This window comes from Artibeus jamaicensis, unplaced genomic scaffold (genome assembly GCF_021234435.1).
Source record: "Artibeus jamaicensis isolate MK-2021 breed Jamaican fruit bat unplaced genomic scaffold, CSHL_Jam_final contig_511, whole genome shotgun sequence".
Taxonomy (NCBI): domain Eukaryota; kingdom Metazoa; phylum Chordata; class Mammalia; order Chiroptera; family Phyllostomidae; genus Artibeus; species Artibeus jamaicensis.
Window position 1 is genome coordinate 1,979,626 of NW_026521866.1, and position 17,541 is coordinate 1,997,166.

General features: G+C 37.5%; 1 protein-coding gene across 4 annotated transcripts in view; it reads right to left on the minus strand.

Moving 5' to 3' along the window:
- Nucleotides 1–17,541, minus strand: part of PIEZO2 (piezo type mechanosensitive ion channel component 2) — a 534,747-nt gene that overhangs the window by 203,906 nt on the left and 313,300 nt on the right. For all 4 annotated transcript variants that reach the window (XM_053668846.1, XM_053668845.1, XM_053668844.1 and 1 more), the window contains exons 6-7: nt 6,768–6,978; nt 5,323–5,536 (exon numbers count right to left, since the gene is read on the minus strand). In XM_053668846.1, coding sequence (XP_053524821.1) covers nt 5,323–5,536; nt 6,768–6,978 — 425 coding nt within the window. The remainder of the gene's footprint in view (nt 1–5,322; nt 5,537–6,767; nt 6,979–17,541) is intronic.

The following is a 17,541-nucleotide window of genomic DNA, read 5'->3' on the forward strand; positions in this document are numbered from 1 at the left end:
CCTATATGTCTGTTTTTAAGCCAGAATCATGCTGTTTTTATTCATATGACTTTTTAGTATAGTTTGATATTTGGTAGCCTGATTCCTCCAACCTTATTATTCTTAAGATTACCATTGCTATTCAGGGTCATTTGTGATTCCATACAAATGTTTGCAATATCTTTTTTAGTTCTGTGAAATACGTCATTGGTGTCTTGATAGGAATTGTGTTGAATGTGTAGATTGCATTGGTTAGTATGAACAATTTAATGATGTTACTTCTCCTACCCATGAACACAGTATATGTTTTCACTTATTTATATCTTCAATTTCTTTCTTTGATGTCTTATAATTTTCTGAGTACACATCTTTTACATCCTTCGTTAAATTTATTTCTAGGTATTTTGTTCATTTGAAGCACTTGTAAATGAAATTGTTTTCTTAGTTTCCCACTCTGATAGTTCAATAGTGGTGTATAAAAATGCAACTGGTTTCTGAATATTTATTTTATATCCTGCTACTTTCCTGAATTCAATTCTAGCATTTTTTTTGTGGTATAATCTCTAGGTTTCTCTACATACAGTATTATTTTATCTGGAAATGATGAGGGTTTTGCTTCTTCCTTTCCAATTTGTATACCTTTTGTTTCTTCTTCTAATCTGATTGCTGTGGCAGGGACTTCCAGTACTATGTTGAATAAGAGAAGTGAAAGCAGATATCCCTGTTTTGTTCCCATTCTCAAGAGAAAGGCTTGTAGTTTTTGCCCATTGAATATGATGTGAACTGTGCGTTCTTCATGCTTTATTATATTTTTCCAAACAATCATCCAGAAATGTGTATCAGTCTAATGATAAACAAATCAAATTTTTTAAAGTATAAAGAACACATGGATAATAATAAGGGGTGGTGGAAATGGGAGGGAGGTGGGAAGGGCTGGGAGGTTGGGCTGGGATAGTGGTAAAAGGAAGAAAACTGTATATGAACAACAATTAAAATTTTTTAAAAGAGTACCTGTTTTAAAATATCTAATATACAGTAAAAATGATAATTCACACCAAAGTCTATCTGAAAGCTGATGAGAAAATAAAAATAGCTTGGATTGTTTTAAGAGGTCAGCCACATCCAACACTGGATATAGGCTGCAGTATCTATGGTCATGAAACTTGTGACAAACAACCACGCAAGGCAATTTTTTAAAAGATTTTATTAATTTATCTTTAGAGGGGAAGGGGGGAAGGAGAGAGGGAGAGAAACATCAATGTATGGCTGCCTCCCATGCGTCCCCTGCTGAGAACTGGCCAGCAGGGAACCAGCCTGCAACCCAGGCATATGCCCTGACTGGGAATTGAACCGCAATCGTGTGGTTCGCAGGCCTGCGCTCCATCCACTGAGCTATACTAGCCAGGGTGCAAGGCAATTTTTTTGTAACTTCTTCCAACTCAAAACTTGGAGTTAAAAACAATGCATTGAAATTATACCTTATAAAATTATTATTTTAAAAACGTAAGTTTCCAATATTTCATGGACTAAAATGTAATTTCCTATCGCTGCTGCATTAATGGAGTGAAGAATTTATAAGCCAGTCTATATGAACCTGTATATATTGCATAGTGTAGCTCACAGTCTATATTTTGCTGAGCAAACTAACTTCTAATGACTTACTCTATGATATTACAGTAATGAACCTTTCAAACTATTTAAAGGGATTCTCTACAAAATGTCTGTAAGAAGTTATATTGTAATTTTAAGTTTGTGACAATTCAAATGAAAATTAAATATGATAAGTTATTACACTATTAGAACTGAAATGATTGACACCATAAGTTGGTGAGCCTGGTCTTGTTCACCACATTTTTGGGTACATCTCGTGAGTTCCAAATACTTTTTATATTTTTACAGCGTTAATAAAAAATCAAAAGAAAAATAATATTTCATGAATTGTAAAAATAACATAAAATTAAAAAGTTGGTGTCCACAAAGTTTTCCTGGAACCTAGCCATACTCATTCTTTTAAATTTTGTTGCATGGTTGCTTTTCATTGGGATGGACTCCTGAAAGAATTGGGACAGAGGCCATAGGCTTGAAAGGTCATAAAATATTTACTAACTGATCTTTTATAGAAACCATATTTTCAAAGTAGCTCTAAAATTTTCTTTGTATTTCTTATCATCAGTCTGTAGATGAGAGAAAACATTCTCAAACTGGGTGCAGCTGGGGGTATGGGGACTATTGCCGTACAGAAGATATTTGCATTTCTAATTAAATCATCCCCTAAAAGCTCTTCCAATAGTACAAAACATTTACTTCTATGCATTCTATTAATAAACCAAAAATTAAACATCTAAAGTAATCAAGGATTCATTTAGTTTAGAACTAATGTCTATATTGAAATTTACTATTCATCCATCCTGCCTAAAATAAATATTACATAAATCTGCACTGTTGGGAACCACTCTTCCTGGTTTCAGAAGTTGTAACTACCCCCCATAGTTAAGGCTGAGCGAGCAACCTCTGGAATGCGAGCCACAAGGAGACAAAGCTTGTCTCTGGTAGCAAACGCTGCCTCTGCTTCATCCCCTTGCCCCCAGTGTATGATCCGATAGTCCATGATGGGTAAGACTCCTCAGAGGAGGGGCAACCTAAGCCAGACAGGATCCATCATTTGGGAGGCCATCATGGAAGGACTCAGGGGGCTGCAACAAAGAGGGAGTAATGGACCCTCTCCTCCTGGCTATTCTGACATAGCCCAAATCCCCATGTCCTCTGGGAGAAGTGCTTCCTGGCTCTAATCCATGTAAGTCTGAAAAACCTGTGATGGGGAAGTCAGTGCAGCCTCTTGCTGGGCTAGAGGGGTCTTCACGGTAATCGGGCATAAGAAAGAATTCCTGAAAAGTCCTGTGAAGCCTGCTTTGCTAAGAGTACTTTCATTCATATGTTAAGGGTCTGAGCAGGAAATGAGTGTCTCCCAAAGTTTCTGCAACCCTCTTTCCTGACAGACACTGACTCAGACTAAGCCCTCAGATTTCTTTGAAATGTTATCTACTGTTTGATCTTTACTGCCTGTATTTCTGTGTATTACAACCCAATAAAAGCCCCTGGAGGAAGGGTCTCCTGCCTTTTTCCTCGGAGAAATCGGCCACCTCTCCTCCCCAAGCAGATTGTATCTTGGTAGTGTTACTTTCATCCATGGAGGACAGGGGGACTTCCGAGCAGAGTCACCCCCACACTGCACCATTAAAGGGGCTTCTCTATTAAAGTACAACTGAGGCATAAAATCATAACATATTTAAAGTTTAAAATGATTATTTGATGAAAGTATAAATTATGAAATGCTTACCTCAATCAAGTTAATTAGCATTAAATGTGCAATATAGTGTTATCAACTGTAGTGACCCTGCTGTATATGAGATCTGCAGAACTTAATTATCTTATAACTGATTTTCTACTCTTTTAGCAGCCTCTCCCTAATTCTCTCACCCTACTGTCCTGGAAATCACCAATCTAGTCTTTGCTTCTGTGAATTTGACTTTTTTGTTTAGGTTCTACATATGTGATACCACACAGTATTTGTCTCTTTCTGTGTGACTTACTTCATTTAAGCACCTATATCACTTCCCATAGATATATCAAAGAGAATTCTGGAACTGTTTTCATCTCACCCTGACATTCTCTCCTACCATTTCTGTCCCCTTTTCTATTATCTGTAACTTTTAATTATGAAATTGTCCACACAAAAAGAAAATTTTAAATGGGACAATAGATAATCCAGTGCCAATCACAAAGTTTAAATAATTTTATCTCTCTCTCCACCCATGTTTTTGCTAAAGCAGTAGAAAGTTAGACACATCATGACACTTTATCTCTAAATAATTCACCATGTATCTCCTAAAATAATGACATTTTCCTGTAAACCCACAATGCAATCATGTACTTGAGAATTAACAAAAATCCTATACTGTGCTAACCAATGAATACTGAATACTGAAATTTCCTCATGTAACCTCAAAATGTCTTCTAGAGATTTTTCATAGAAGACTCTGTACTCTAGAGTCACATTTGTGCTGATTTGGGAGAAAACCACATCATTTGCCTTGTAGAATCCACATTTTGGATTTTTTCTATTTTCCTGTGGAGTCATTTAAATTACTTTTCTATTTTTTTAAATATTTTTGTAAGTTGGAGGTTATGTCCAAAGTCTTAACAATATAATACTACACCTCATAGTTCATCACATCTAGAAGTGTGAAATGGTGAGCTACCTCAGTTTTGATCAATTGGTAAAGAAGTTGACCACCATTATAAAGGTTTTCTTTTGCCTTTGCAATTAGCAAATAGTGATGTTATACTTTATCATTATTGCAAATATTCTTCACTGTAAGAATCGTTTTAAGTAGTGGTTTTAATTTGCAATTATAAACAAGTATTTCATTAAGAAATGATAAATGGTAAATTTATAATTCTATTATTCCTTTTCCTTTCATTAGCTAGCACTATTCTGTAAAGAGGAGTTTTCCCTCATTAACTGAGAATGTCCTAGAGTTCCTCTAAAATATCAAAGCAGCCCTGACCAGTATGTCTCAGCCAGTTGGGCAACATTCCACAAAGCTAAAGGTTGCTGGTTGTTTCTTGGTCTGGGCACATGCCTGTGTGGTCAAGTACCCAGTTGGGGGGGTGTGAGAGACAACTAATCAATGTTTCCCTTGCACATTGATGTTTCTCTTCCTCTCTTTCTCCTTCCCTTCCTCTTTCTCTAAAAAATAAATAAATAAAATCTTTAAAAAATGAACTTTAAAAATAGTCAAAGTAAGTTTTGGATTTTTTAATTCCCATTTTCACAGTAAGGAGTTATTGTAATAGTAATCTCTATTAGAAGCAAATTTGATTTCTCTTTCTCTATCTCTTCTCAGCATGAACTCATGTATTTTTATTTTTAAGTTTTTAGAATCATTTCTTGATTGATTGATGGATTTTCAATATGCCCTCTCCTTGACCCATGAGAGCTCCTTCCAGCTGGATGCTTTAGAATGTTGTTATTATTTTTTGATATGAAATGTTCTTCCTGGATCTTCTTCCACAGCTGAAACCATGTATCTGTCCCACTTGCTCCAAACAGCAGCTTCCCCTCTTTCCTGTCCCAGCAGCACCTCAATTTGAGTAGACCTGCTATTACTTTCTAGACCGCAACATTTAATAAGTTTAAAACACTTTACTGATTTTTCCCATCCCCATCAACCCTTTGCTTAATACATCAATGGCATCAGGAAGAATCCCTGCAAATTCAAATAAGATAAAAAGGGGTGGTCACCTCCCCTTGAAATGTCTTAATGATTTCTCTTCTCTTACCTTGCATAGTAGTCATTGGGTGGAACTGCTTCTTGAAAGAATTGGAACTGGTATAAATAAAGACCAATCAAGTGTCCCGCAGTGAAGATGGCCAGGAGAACACAGAGACAGCTGAACAGTAATGGATCAAATGTCCGGCACCAGGACCACCAGGTGCAGAGACCCAAAAACACAAAAAAGTAGACAGATGAAGTCAAAGATGGCAGCATCATACCTAAGGAAGAAGGAATACAATCAAGAAAAATTGCATAGAACTAGAAAACCATTTGCTACTCAGCAATTGCAAGCACTGGATATTATATAAATTTCCTTCATGTGTTTTAGACACTGATAAAAATTTTAAAATAATCACATTTTATTCATAAAATAGAATTAATGCTATTTTTATTATGAAAAAGTCATACATAAAGTGATATTTATAAATATGGGGAAATCTTAGCTAATGAAAAAAGTCTACCTATGGTATTTGAGCTGAGTAAACATGAACTTTTTATACCAGTAGAATTCAGCACCTATAATTTTTCAGAAATGCTATATGTTCATTCCAATTTTCTGATACCATTTTTAAAATAATGATTTACCTTTTTTAGTTAACTAGGATTCATGATAATAATATATTTTGTAGTAGTTCAAGTCTCACTAAATTGTTGTCCTACCTGAAAAAATATGATTTGCACTATCACCAAAGGGGAAACTTACTTTACAGGCATTTAAACATTTTCAAGGGAGGGACATTTTGAAGTGATTGCTCATTAAAATACTGGATCATTTCTTGAGAAAGTCTATTCTCCCACCTTTTAATTTTTCTATTAAAAACAAGTTGTTTCATCCTGTGAAATATTAACTAGACAGTATTGAATAAACTTCACAGTAGCTCTGGAGCAATGGTGAACAGCAAAATGGAAGAAGGGAAAAGGCTGAGATAACATAATTATGGTACAAGCAGTCTGCAGCCAAAATTTAAAGGAAGTGGATGTCTGTGCTAGAAGATTACAATCTAACTTAGAAAGAAAAACAATAAATCCTGGACAGTTAAATTATGATTACTAATGAATCAACATAATCAGATATGGCCTCATAATGTTCCTGTGCAGATCTGGGTGGGTGCATTAAAATTGTTCTTTGTAGCAGGTCACCATTCATAAGCTCTAAGGAAAAAGCATAATTGTTTTTCTGATCTACACATAGAAAATGATGTCACTTAACAGATATGGAAAAGATTGCTTTACAGAGGTTAAAAGAAACCATCTAAAATGTAAAAACTAAAACTACGCCAGAAAAAGTATTTTTGGGGGGTGTGGTTTACATGTGTGGCCACTTTTATAGAAGCTACAGTTACTTTGGTGTCATGAGATAGAATTATTTTCCTTCTTTATTTGCTCTTTGATCATTTCATTCTTTGGCAAAGCATCATTTGTATTCCACCCAGTACCAGAAACTCTCACCTGATGAACCAAGTAAAATCGTCACAACAACTTTTCCAGCTGTGGTTATCATGTTGCCAATAAACTCCTTAAGCTTGGAAGCCATGAAGGCAAGCCTGCGGAAGACTTTTAATTTCGTGCTTTCTTCCATCTCGCCTTCAACACCATGTCCTTCATCTAAATCCTCTTCATAGATCAATGCCTCTTCTGAATCTATTTTTTCTCTTCCAGCCTAAATTAAAAAACAGAAAACACTGTAGTTCGGAATTCTGCCTACCCACACAGCAGATTACATAGTTTGTAATTTATGGGTCATTGAGGTCAATTTCACAAATCTGGGAAAAAATGCGGATAACCACTTAAGTCTCCCCTACCCAGGTCTCTAGATAGTTCCTGTATAAATCCAAGGAACTCTAATTTTTACTGGAGAGGTAAACAGGAAACACTCCTAATCATAGGGCCCCTAAAAGCATGTAATCTTATCAAAGTGAGCTCATTTTTCATGTGTGGGATGAGAAATTGTCTAAAACATTTATTAATAATCTCAGCTTTCATTAATCTGGGTCTGGTTCCTGAAATTTACAGTTTGACAGCAGGGTGATGGGAGATTTAAGTATTCACAGCTTTAACTGAAAAGGTGAACCAAATCACTGCTTAGAAAATCCCTTTTCCTTCAAAGTTTATCTTTATTTCTATTTTAGTGTCTCCTGACCATGGGAGGATGAGTGGTCTAGAGCTAACTATTCCATCACTTCCTGCCCTATTATTTTAGAGTATGATAGCTGGTTCAATCCTGGACAGTTCAGTGACTCAGTGCAATCATGAGAGATTAAGAAATGCATGTACAGAACATACATATATTTCTATGTATTATTTAAACTGGGCATACTAGAGTGGTTTTTGTTTTGTTTTGTTTTTAAAGATTATATAGGAATTTTTTGGCTAATTAGAATCTTTCCCTAGAAGGGTTAGAATTTTCATAGAGGAATTATAATATAAACCATTTCCTTAAGACAAAAGGAGGCTGTTTTAGATGTATGAAACTTTGTTTGCATTTGTCCCTAGGCTGACAGACTTCCTATTTTTAGGCAGACTGGATTTGGACTCTGGTTGTAGAACCAGCAGAGTTTTTATGCTCTGTTCAGATATCTGTTTTAGGCTTAAAGAGTGGAGCCTGGTCTCTCCCTTTTCCCATTTTAACGGTCTTCCTTGATATATTCAATTAAGATATTTACATAATATTCACTGACAGTATCTGAATTTTTCATCATGTCCAAGTCACTGATTCGAGGCAGGCATAGGAAGGCTGGTACAAAATTCAAGTAAGTTCTGAGTGGACTCGAGGACTCTTAGATCTTATGCTTGCCTAGGAGAGTATAGACCACTTGTGATCTGTTGGCTACAGATACACCCTACCATCCAACATACTCACAAAGGCACAGACACACACAAATTTAATTCCAGGCCTATTCAAGTTCACATACCCAAATTGTGTTCCACTGTATTCTATCATGACACATTTGCATTTTTCTTGAAAAAAAAAAAAGATTTCTCATGCTTATTCCTTAAGATTTTTCTGTCTGTACAAAGCCTGGTATATACTGGTATCTCTAGTAAAAGATGCAGTAATAAACATGTAAATAAGTAGAAAATAAGCAAGCTCAGTATCTTAAGTAGTAAGTGCTAATCAGAGAATTAAAATAGGGGGGCATGATTGTGAGTGACAGGGAGGTTATGTTAGATTCTGAGGTCAGGGGGTGCCTCTCTGAGGAAGTGACATTGAGCTAAAGATCTGAATGTCACAAAATCACCAAATATATGAAAAATTTTACATAAGAGCATTCCAGGTTGACAGAAGAGCTGGTCAAGGATGTACTGTGGGTTCAGAAAACAGGCACATGTCCCCAGACCTACTTCTTCCAACTCCTTACCCTTCCCATTGGAAGCTGATGATCCCACTTCATATTTCACTGAGAGAAGAGGGGTAAACTTGGGTGAGTTCATCAGCCTACCTTTCTAGAGTCCACTAGCAATTCTACTTCTGGGTATTTATCCAAATAAAACAAGAAAACTAATTCACAAAAATGTATGCACCCCTATGTTTACTGTAGCATTGTTTATAATAGCTAAGATATAAAAGCAACCTAATGTCCATTGATAGGTGATAATGAAGACACACACACAGTGGAATATTACACAGCAATAAAAATAGTAAAATCTTGCCATTTGTGACAATATGGATTGTTTTAGAGAATATTTTATTAGGTGAAATTAAGTCAGACAGAGAAAGAGAAATATGGTTTCTCTTTCACTTACATGTGGAATCTAAAAAAAAAAGAACAACCAAAGCCAAAAAATATTCACAGAAACAGAGACCAAAGAGATGGCTACCAGAAGGGAGTGGGTGGGGGAGAGGTGAACAGATGAATGGGAATATAGCCAATAATATTGTGATAAGTTTACATCACAGTGACAGATGATAAGTAGAATTACTGGGGTGATCACATTGCAAGGTATAAAAATGTCAAATTACTATACTGTACACCTAAAACTAATATAGCCAGTATAATATTATATACCAACTATACTTTAAAAATAACAATAAATCCCACCTGTTTGGAGCAGACACTCAGATTCCTCCCTTTTGTGGCTGTGGATGAGCGGCACATGCTGGGCCACCAAGAGGACAGCCCCAGCCATCTCCCCCTCCCCACTGCCTCACCTTATGCTTCCTTTCTCCCAGATTACACCATCAACAAACAGATATGCCTCCCCATCTCACCTTAGAAAAACACATTTTTTCAGCCCATATTTGCCTGGCAAAACAAAATTCTTTAAGAGTTAGATACTTCCCCTACACTTAATTTCTCTTGAACCCACTGTAGCAGAATTTTAATTTCAAACCATTTCACCTAATGAGGGGTATGATGATCTGTTTCACAAGGTAATTCCAAGGGAGATCATAGCCAGGAGGTTACCAAAGTGATTGAAGAGAGGGCAGTAGTGGAGCTGAAGAGAGGGTTGTGTCTTCACAGTGTGTCTTGGAGTTTCAATTAGCAGGACTAGTTGGTAAATTGATATGGAGGAAAGAGGGATAGAGGCACATTAAAGATAGTTCCAATAGTTTTGTTTCTATTGATGAGATGGAGACAATAATGAAGTGGAGCAGACTGGAGAAATTCAACTCTGAGTTGCCTTTCAGGTGTTCCTGTTGGAGGTGTCAGTGGGCAATTAGTATAGCAATCTGGGTGCTAGAGAGTTTGTAAAAACAGGAGAAGTCTATGCGAGGTTCACTGGCATATGGATGGTTTTTAAAATCAGGGGTCTGATGAGATTATGAAGGTGCTGCCACACTCTGGAACCAGTGTGTCTCTCCAACCTTATCCCCATCGCTTTGCTGAGAAGCATCAAATGCAGGAAACTATGTGGGGAACCACAATCCACAGGCTCTTTCTTTGCCTTGGGACATGCTGCTCCCTTTTTGGCTCCAAAGGCCCCAGCTCACATGCCAGCTCTTTCTTCCACCTGCTCTGTCTCCCCCAAGCAGAGTTACAGGGTAAAAGGGGGTCAATCCACTGGCATTGTTGCTATGGCACCCACACCACCATCTACACATAAAGGATCTGCTCATGTGACATCTGCTGCTTAATACTCCCTCACATTAAAAACCTTCCTCGAAGAAAGAAGTTTGGCCAAGAGCTTCAGTCACTGTACTTGAAAAAGAAGATAGAGAGAACACTGCTGTTTGGGTCACAGAAACACACTCCCAGCTTTCATAATAAATGACTTATTATTCAATTATAGAATTGCTACGGATGTAGATTAAATCGAGTAAAAATTTATCTGGTCAAGAACTTTTGTGAGGTTAAATAAATGCATTTCCATGACCTCTCTTAGGAGGAACTAGGGCCCCTATGATTTTTTATAAAAATACCACTGTACTTGACATTTTTCAGCATTTTTGTACCAAAATCCCTGAGGCTCTCAGTTGGAAATGCTTTATAAATTTTCCAAGTTGAGAGAGAGCCAAAAGTGAGACATGTTTGACTAGATGATCCCCTACTGTCCAGGCTAGGGCCAAAACTATTAGTTACATAGGGCTGGCTTATTAACAAGCAGGCTTTCTTCCCCTAAGTGATTTGTCTGGTGAAGTATGAGCACTGATGCTCTGAAAGAGCATCAGCTCACTCAAGCATATTTACTAACAAGCCACCTTGCTTTTTGTGGTTGTACTCTGTCCCTGCATTGGAACACAGCTTGATTCTGGCATTGAAGTTAAGAGGGAGCAACATAATACTGCCTTCGTTCTGCTGGTTCCTGAGCTATCTTAGAAATCAAAGCCCATGAGACCCTTTATAGTTTAAAAAGTCACATAAAATAATATTATATATCATTATTGTCTGTGCCAAAATCTAAAACTTACTTAAAGACATATATAAGTCCTTCAAATTCACCTCCTTTAAAAGTTTCTAACTTCAAAATGTGGCCATATCAATTATGGTAATCTCTCATGTCCTGAGAGGAACTTCTGTGCAGTATGGACAGCTGCATGCTGTGAAAAATACTCTCTGAACTGGATCAGGCCTAGATGGAGAGCAGCTCCTGCATCTCATCTCAAATCTGCCTCTTTCCAGCGGCCCTGTCCCCAATGGTCACAGCATTGGCAGTCATTTCCACTCAAATTTGGACAGAGAAGATACAATAAACTACTTTTGGTGGAACCCAAACATCCATATTTCTTTGCCTCTAAGCACTAAAATGTTCAATCTGGGTTGGAATACATACTAAGGATCATCTGGGAATCTTTAAGAGGACAGATTACCAAGCTTCTTCCCAAATTTCCTAAATCAGAAACTGTGGGAGTGAATCCAGGATCTGCATGGACAAAGAGCTGCTGTAGGTGACTCTGAAGCAACCAGTCTAGAATCCTTGCACTGGCTGACACCGCCACCACTGGTTCTACATTCAGCTGATGAGGCAAAATCTAAAATATTTTGTTTGGCTCATATCCAAGGCAGACTACCTTAATTGGAAAATATGTTGAAGTGATTTATCTGTGGAGCCTCCTTTAGGCTTCAGATGTTAGACTAGAGCTTTTCATGCAGTTGAATCCATTTTCCTCTTCTTTGTGGTTAAAACCAAGGTACTAAAAACATTGCAGTGGAAGTATATCAACATTACAAATAATGAGTCAAAAGATCTGGGAGGCAAAGGGAGTATTTTTCTAAAGTGCATTTTCAGGAGTTGTTTATTCATTGTTTATTATTAAAAGTTAACAATTTATCTTTCTTAAATGGGTTAATATCAACAGAAGAGGCCATTCACATTTATCTGACTGCAGAAGATAAATGCCACCCATATATCCTTGTGGGAATAAGCAGTGGGGGAGAGTAAGTCCTTTGTTTCTGTGGTGTCATGTATGTTATATAAATCTAACATGACAGAATTGTATAGAAAAACAAATATTTTATTCTGTTGCTACACTTGTTTTAGGGGTATTATTTTTCCAAACTTTTAAGAGCACTTTAAATAGTTCCCTGTTTCATTTGGAAAAGTGAGTATGTAGATGTATGCTCTCGATCACTTTCTACAGAGTAAAGAAAGTTTAATAAAGAACTGGTAAAGACAAACTAAATTAGCAGACAGTAACCAGTTAAATTAGCCAAGATAGCAGGATCTATGGAGCTTTAAAAAATGTCCTAGTACTACCCAACACTTTCTGCTGCCTCCCAGAGATTCTGATTTATTGAGTCGGGAATAAGCCTTGCATTAGAACATTTGAAGATGTACAAGTCAATTTATTGATGACAAATATTCTGACAGGTATAGATGTAAGGTGACATCTTGTGGTTTTATTTGCATTTTCTGATGATTAGTGGCTTTGACAATCTTTTCATATATCTATTGGCCATCTGTATGTCCTCTTTTCAGAAATGTCTATTCAGGTCCTTTGCCCATTTCTTAATTGGATTATTTGTTTTTTTCTGGTTTTGAGTTTTCTAAAATTTTTAATAAATATTGGATATTAACCCTGATGTGTAATTGGTGAATATGTTCTTTCATTAGGTGGGTTGCCTTTTCCATCTTATTGATGGTTTCTTTTGCTGTGCAAAAACTTTTTAGTTTGATATAGTTCCTTTTTTTCTTTTGTTTCCCTTGCCCAGGGAGATATATCAGAAAAATATTGCTACAAGTAATGTCTGAGATTTTGCTATCTACGTTTTCTTCTAGGATAAATCAACAAACAACAAGCGCAGGCAAGGAGGCAGACAAAAGGTAATTCCCATGCACTGTTTGTAGGAATAAAGACTGTGGCAGCCACTGTGGGAAGTGGTATGGTGTTACCTCAAAGAATTAAAAATGGAAGTGCCTTATGACCCAGTGATTCCACTTCTGGAAGTTGCCCAAAGAAACCTGAAACAGCAATTCAAAAGATTCTAGGCAACACTATGTTCATTGCAGTGTTATTTACAATAGCCAAGATTTGGAAGCAGCCCAAGTGTCCATCAGCAGACAAGTGGATAAAAAATCTGTGGTACATTTATACAATAGGATATTACTCAACAGCAAAAAAGAAAGAAAGAAATCTTTCCCTTTGCGACAGCATGGATGGACCTGGAGAGCATTACGTTAAGTGAAATAAGCCAGTCAGAGAAAGACACATACTATATGATGTCACTAATATGTGGAATCTAATGAACAAAATGAACTAACAAGCAAAATAGGGACAGACTCCTAGATAGAGATCTGGCTGATAGCTATCAGGGAGGGGTTTGAGGACTGAGTGGGAGGGGTGGAGAAACTGCAGAAAAGAGAAGAGAAAAATCTCATGGACATGGGCAACATGTGTGATGACTGCTGGGGCAGGGCACAGTGAAGGCAGGTGGAGGAGGGTATTGGGGGATAAATGGTGATAGAAGGAGACTTGACTTGGGGTATGAACATGCCAGTGTAGAATTATGAACCTAAAGCCTGTATAATTTTGTTAGCTAGTGTCAAGCCAATAAATTAAATAAAAATGAAGACACTTTGAATTAAAAAATAAGTAAATAAAAACTTTCAGGTCACATCACCAAGTTAGAGATTGCAACAGTCTTTAAGACGCATCTAGACATCATTTGAAAGTGAAATGCACAACAATGGAGATTAGAACAATTGGATTCACCATTTATCTTAATTTTTTTCTTTAAACTTTGTTTTTTAAAAATCACTTAGGAGAACATCATAAAAGCAAATCAGTATACATACACACATCTGTATTATCTACTCAAAGTTTGTCTTAGGTTGCAAAGGTTATTACTGACCCTCTTCTCCTGTAAGAACCAGTTAAGTTTAGCTCTTCTAACTGATACACCCCAGTTCTCCCCTTAGAAATAAATAATTCAAAGAATGATGAGAAAAGCAACATTTGAAGGCAAATAAATCCTCCTTCTTGCTCAAAAGTTTCCCAAAAGATTCAAGATCCATATCATTCTTTGTGATGGAACTGAGATGCAAAGAAAATGCAAATCTTTGTTATTAAAATGTAGAAAGGTTGAGCAGTGCTGTAGGTGCTCTGGGAAAGAAAACATTCCTTCCCCCTCCAACCACTCCTGATCTCCCTCCACTCAGGGTTTCTTTAGGAGCACCAGTTCTGCTTTTAGCACTGTGCCAGGTCCTAGATGGGATACAAATGCAGATCCACCATGGGACCTGAGAGGTGCTGTGATTGCTCAGAGGAAATAAATAAGTAAATAAATGTAATATAAATATAAATATATATATATATATAATACAAGATCCTGAGAACACTCAGAGGAAAAGCAGATTGCATCTGACTGCAGGAGTTTGCACTGCAGGGAATGCACTGTTTCAGTTATTCCCAAAGCCCATGTGATGAAAAAAACAGATGAAGGTCCGAAAAGCAAAGCAAGAAAATTTGGTGCAACAGAAAACAAGATAGATGTGATCCTTTCCATCATGTGTTCATGGTCTGGTGAGGGACACAGATGGTAAAGAACAAGACAAAGCACTATGTAGAATAACTACAGATTATGATAAGTGTTATGAATATAACAAAGCAGGTACAGTGACAGGGAGTAATCTGGGAGGGTAGTGGTCAGTGAAGGCCTCTGTGGGAAGGAGGTGACCTGATGAAGGAGAAGAATCCAGCTATGCAGTTATTCAGGGAGTGAATTGCACAGCAGAACCAATAAGTTGTCAGTTCTGGATATAGACAGGATGGCAGTGTGGTCATGCCATGGAGAGAAGGTGGGAAAGAGCATAGGGTAAGAATGCCAAGGTAGAAAGTGTCCAGATCATGCAGAACCATGGCTGTCAGCATTTTATTATTGTTTAATGGGAATCAAGTGAAGGGTTTCATGTGGGGAAATGGCATAATTCTATTTAAAATTTTACAAGAATAATGTAGATGCTGTGTGTAGTATCGTAAGACAGGGTCAGAATAGAAGATGAAAGTGGGGAGGTCCACTTGGTGGTTATTTCTGGGTCTAACTGAGAAATGGTGATTGCTAGGATGAGGGTTGCGGCAGTGGAGATGGAGAAAAGTGGACCAAATTCAGACAAAATTTGAACATAACATTCATAGGACTTGTTGACAGTAAAGGACAAGGGGTTCAAGGAATTAAGAGTTATACCAGGGTTTCTGGCTCCAGCAACTGGGTGGCCAGTGCTTCTGTTAACTTGGAAGAAGAGTCAGAAAGGCTGTAAGGAGAGGTAGGCATGGAAGCTATAGCTCTTGCTCCCAAACAATATTTTGAAAGAAACATGGAGAGCCAATTGACATTAAGTTGGTGACACTTCAATCTCAAGGGTATTTATAGTTTAAAGAACAATGAAACGCACACAGACCCTCTGGAATTGGCGCAGGAGCAGGGGCACAATTGTTCCTTTCACCTCAGAATGTACCTGACCCTTTTGCCTCCACAGAAAGGACGCAGAGCTCTGAGATTTCACAAACACATTTCCCATGTGGGTGTTTTGTTGCTATTTGCAATTCAAAGGATTTGGAGGAACAAGTATGAAGGGCACAGGGACAAGAACAAAGGGGGGTAGAAATGGGAGGAAGGTGGGGAGCATGGGGCAGAGTGGGCTGGGATAGGAGAAATAGACAGAAAACTGTACTTGAAAAATAACTAAATAAAAAAATTTTAAAAAGTACAAAATATCTTGCCAAACGTTCCAAGACAGACCAAACATTCTGAGAATGTTTAAAAATGCCAATCTAGAAATATTGTTAAAGGTAAAAGGCTACTTCAAAGATTTTATTCCTTTAAAAAAAACTGCAGATAATAGGCACACAGTGTTAAATGTCATTAAATAAATTAATAAATGCATGAAAGAAATAGAGATATATTTAATTTTGAATAGTTTTATTTTAATGGCTTAAAATATTTGAGCTTACTTCCTAATTGCTAATTCTTTAAGTTGTGTTTACTGTCAGTCACATATTCAAGTATAATTTAGGCAAAGTTTACTCAATTAACATACTGTCAAAAATAATGTCTCTAAATGGAAGCATATATCATACTCATGGACAGAAAGAATGAACATTGTTAAAATTACCCAAAACAACCTATATAGTCAATCCAATTCCTATCAAAATACCAATGGTGTTTTTCACAGAACTAGAAAAAATAATCCAAAAATTTATATGGAACCACAAAAGACCCTGAATAGAATCAGCAATCTTGAGAAAAAAAAAAGAAAAATGTTGGAAGTATCATGCTACTTGATATAAAACTATGCTAAAAGAATATAGCAATCAAAATAGCATGGTAATGGCATAAAGCAGGCACATAGACCAATGGAACAGAATTTTGAGCCCTGTAATATAACCACACTTTTACAGTCAATTAAATTTGACAGAGGGGACATCCCTGAAGATGGAGGCATAGGTGGTGACGCCGTGCTTTCTCACACAGCCAAGTTTAGAGACAACTAAATATTAGCAACAGAAAACATAGTCGGAACACAGAACATTTCGGAAAGTCTGATAACAACAAATTCTTCAGCCTGACCAGTAAGAGGGGCGAAACCAGCAGCTGGCGGAGCAAGGTTGCACAGGAAACTCGGTCAGACAGACTCAGGCGTGCTAAATCCAGGTGCAGGGTTGGACCTGGTGGGCAACTCAGCAAGCGACCGCGGGGAAACAGCAAGGGAACAGGGCTACGGGTTGACTGTGATCATGCATTCCTGCATGGATAGACAAGCGAGGGAGTGGGCGATTGGACTGGAGCCAGCAGGCCCCAGTAGCGAGCAGCAGCAGAGGGCGCCGCCATTTCCCACTCTGACCCCGCCTCCACATACAGCATCACAACCCAGCGACCTGGGAGTCCAAGGCTCCACAGACCAAAAATGGCTCAAGAAGATCTCAAAGCCCCAGAGCCTATGAATCTAAGTGATGAAGAAGTAGCAAAACTCTCAGACGCACAGTTTAAAACTCTGGTGATCCAGATCCTCACAGAACTGGTTGATTATAGCCACAAATTAGAGAAATGTATGAAGGCTAAACTAATTGAAATGAATGGAATTGCACAGGAAACCAATAGCGATGAAAAGGAAACTGGGACTCAAATCAATGGAGTGGACCAGAAGAAAGCAAATGGCCAAACAGAAAAGAGTCAGGAAGCAAGAATTCAAAAAAAATGAGGAGTCTTAGGAACCTCCAGGACATCTTTAAATGCTCCAACATTCGAATTATAGGGGTACCAGAAGGGGGAAAGGAACAGCCACCAGTGGAAAACTTATTTGAACAAATAGTAAAGGAGAATTTCCCCAATCTGGCAAAAGCAAT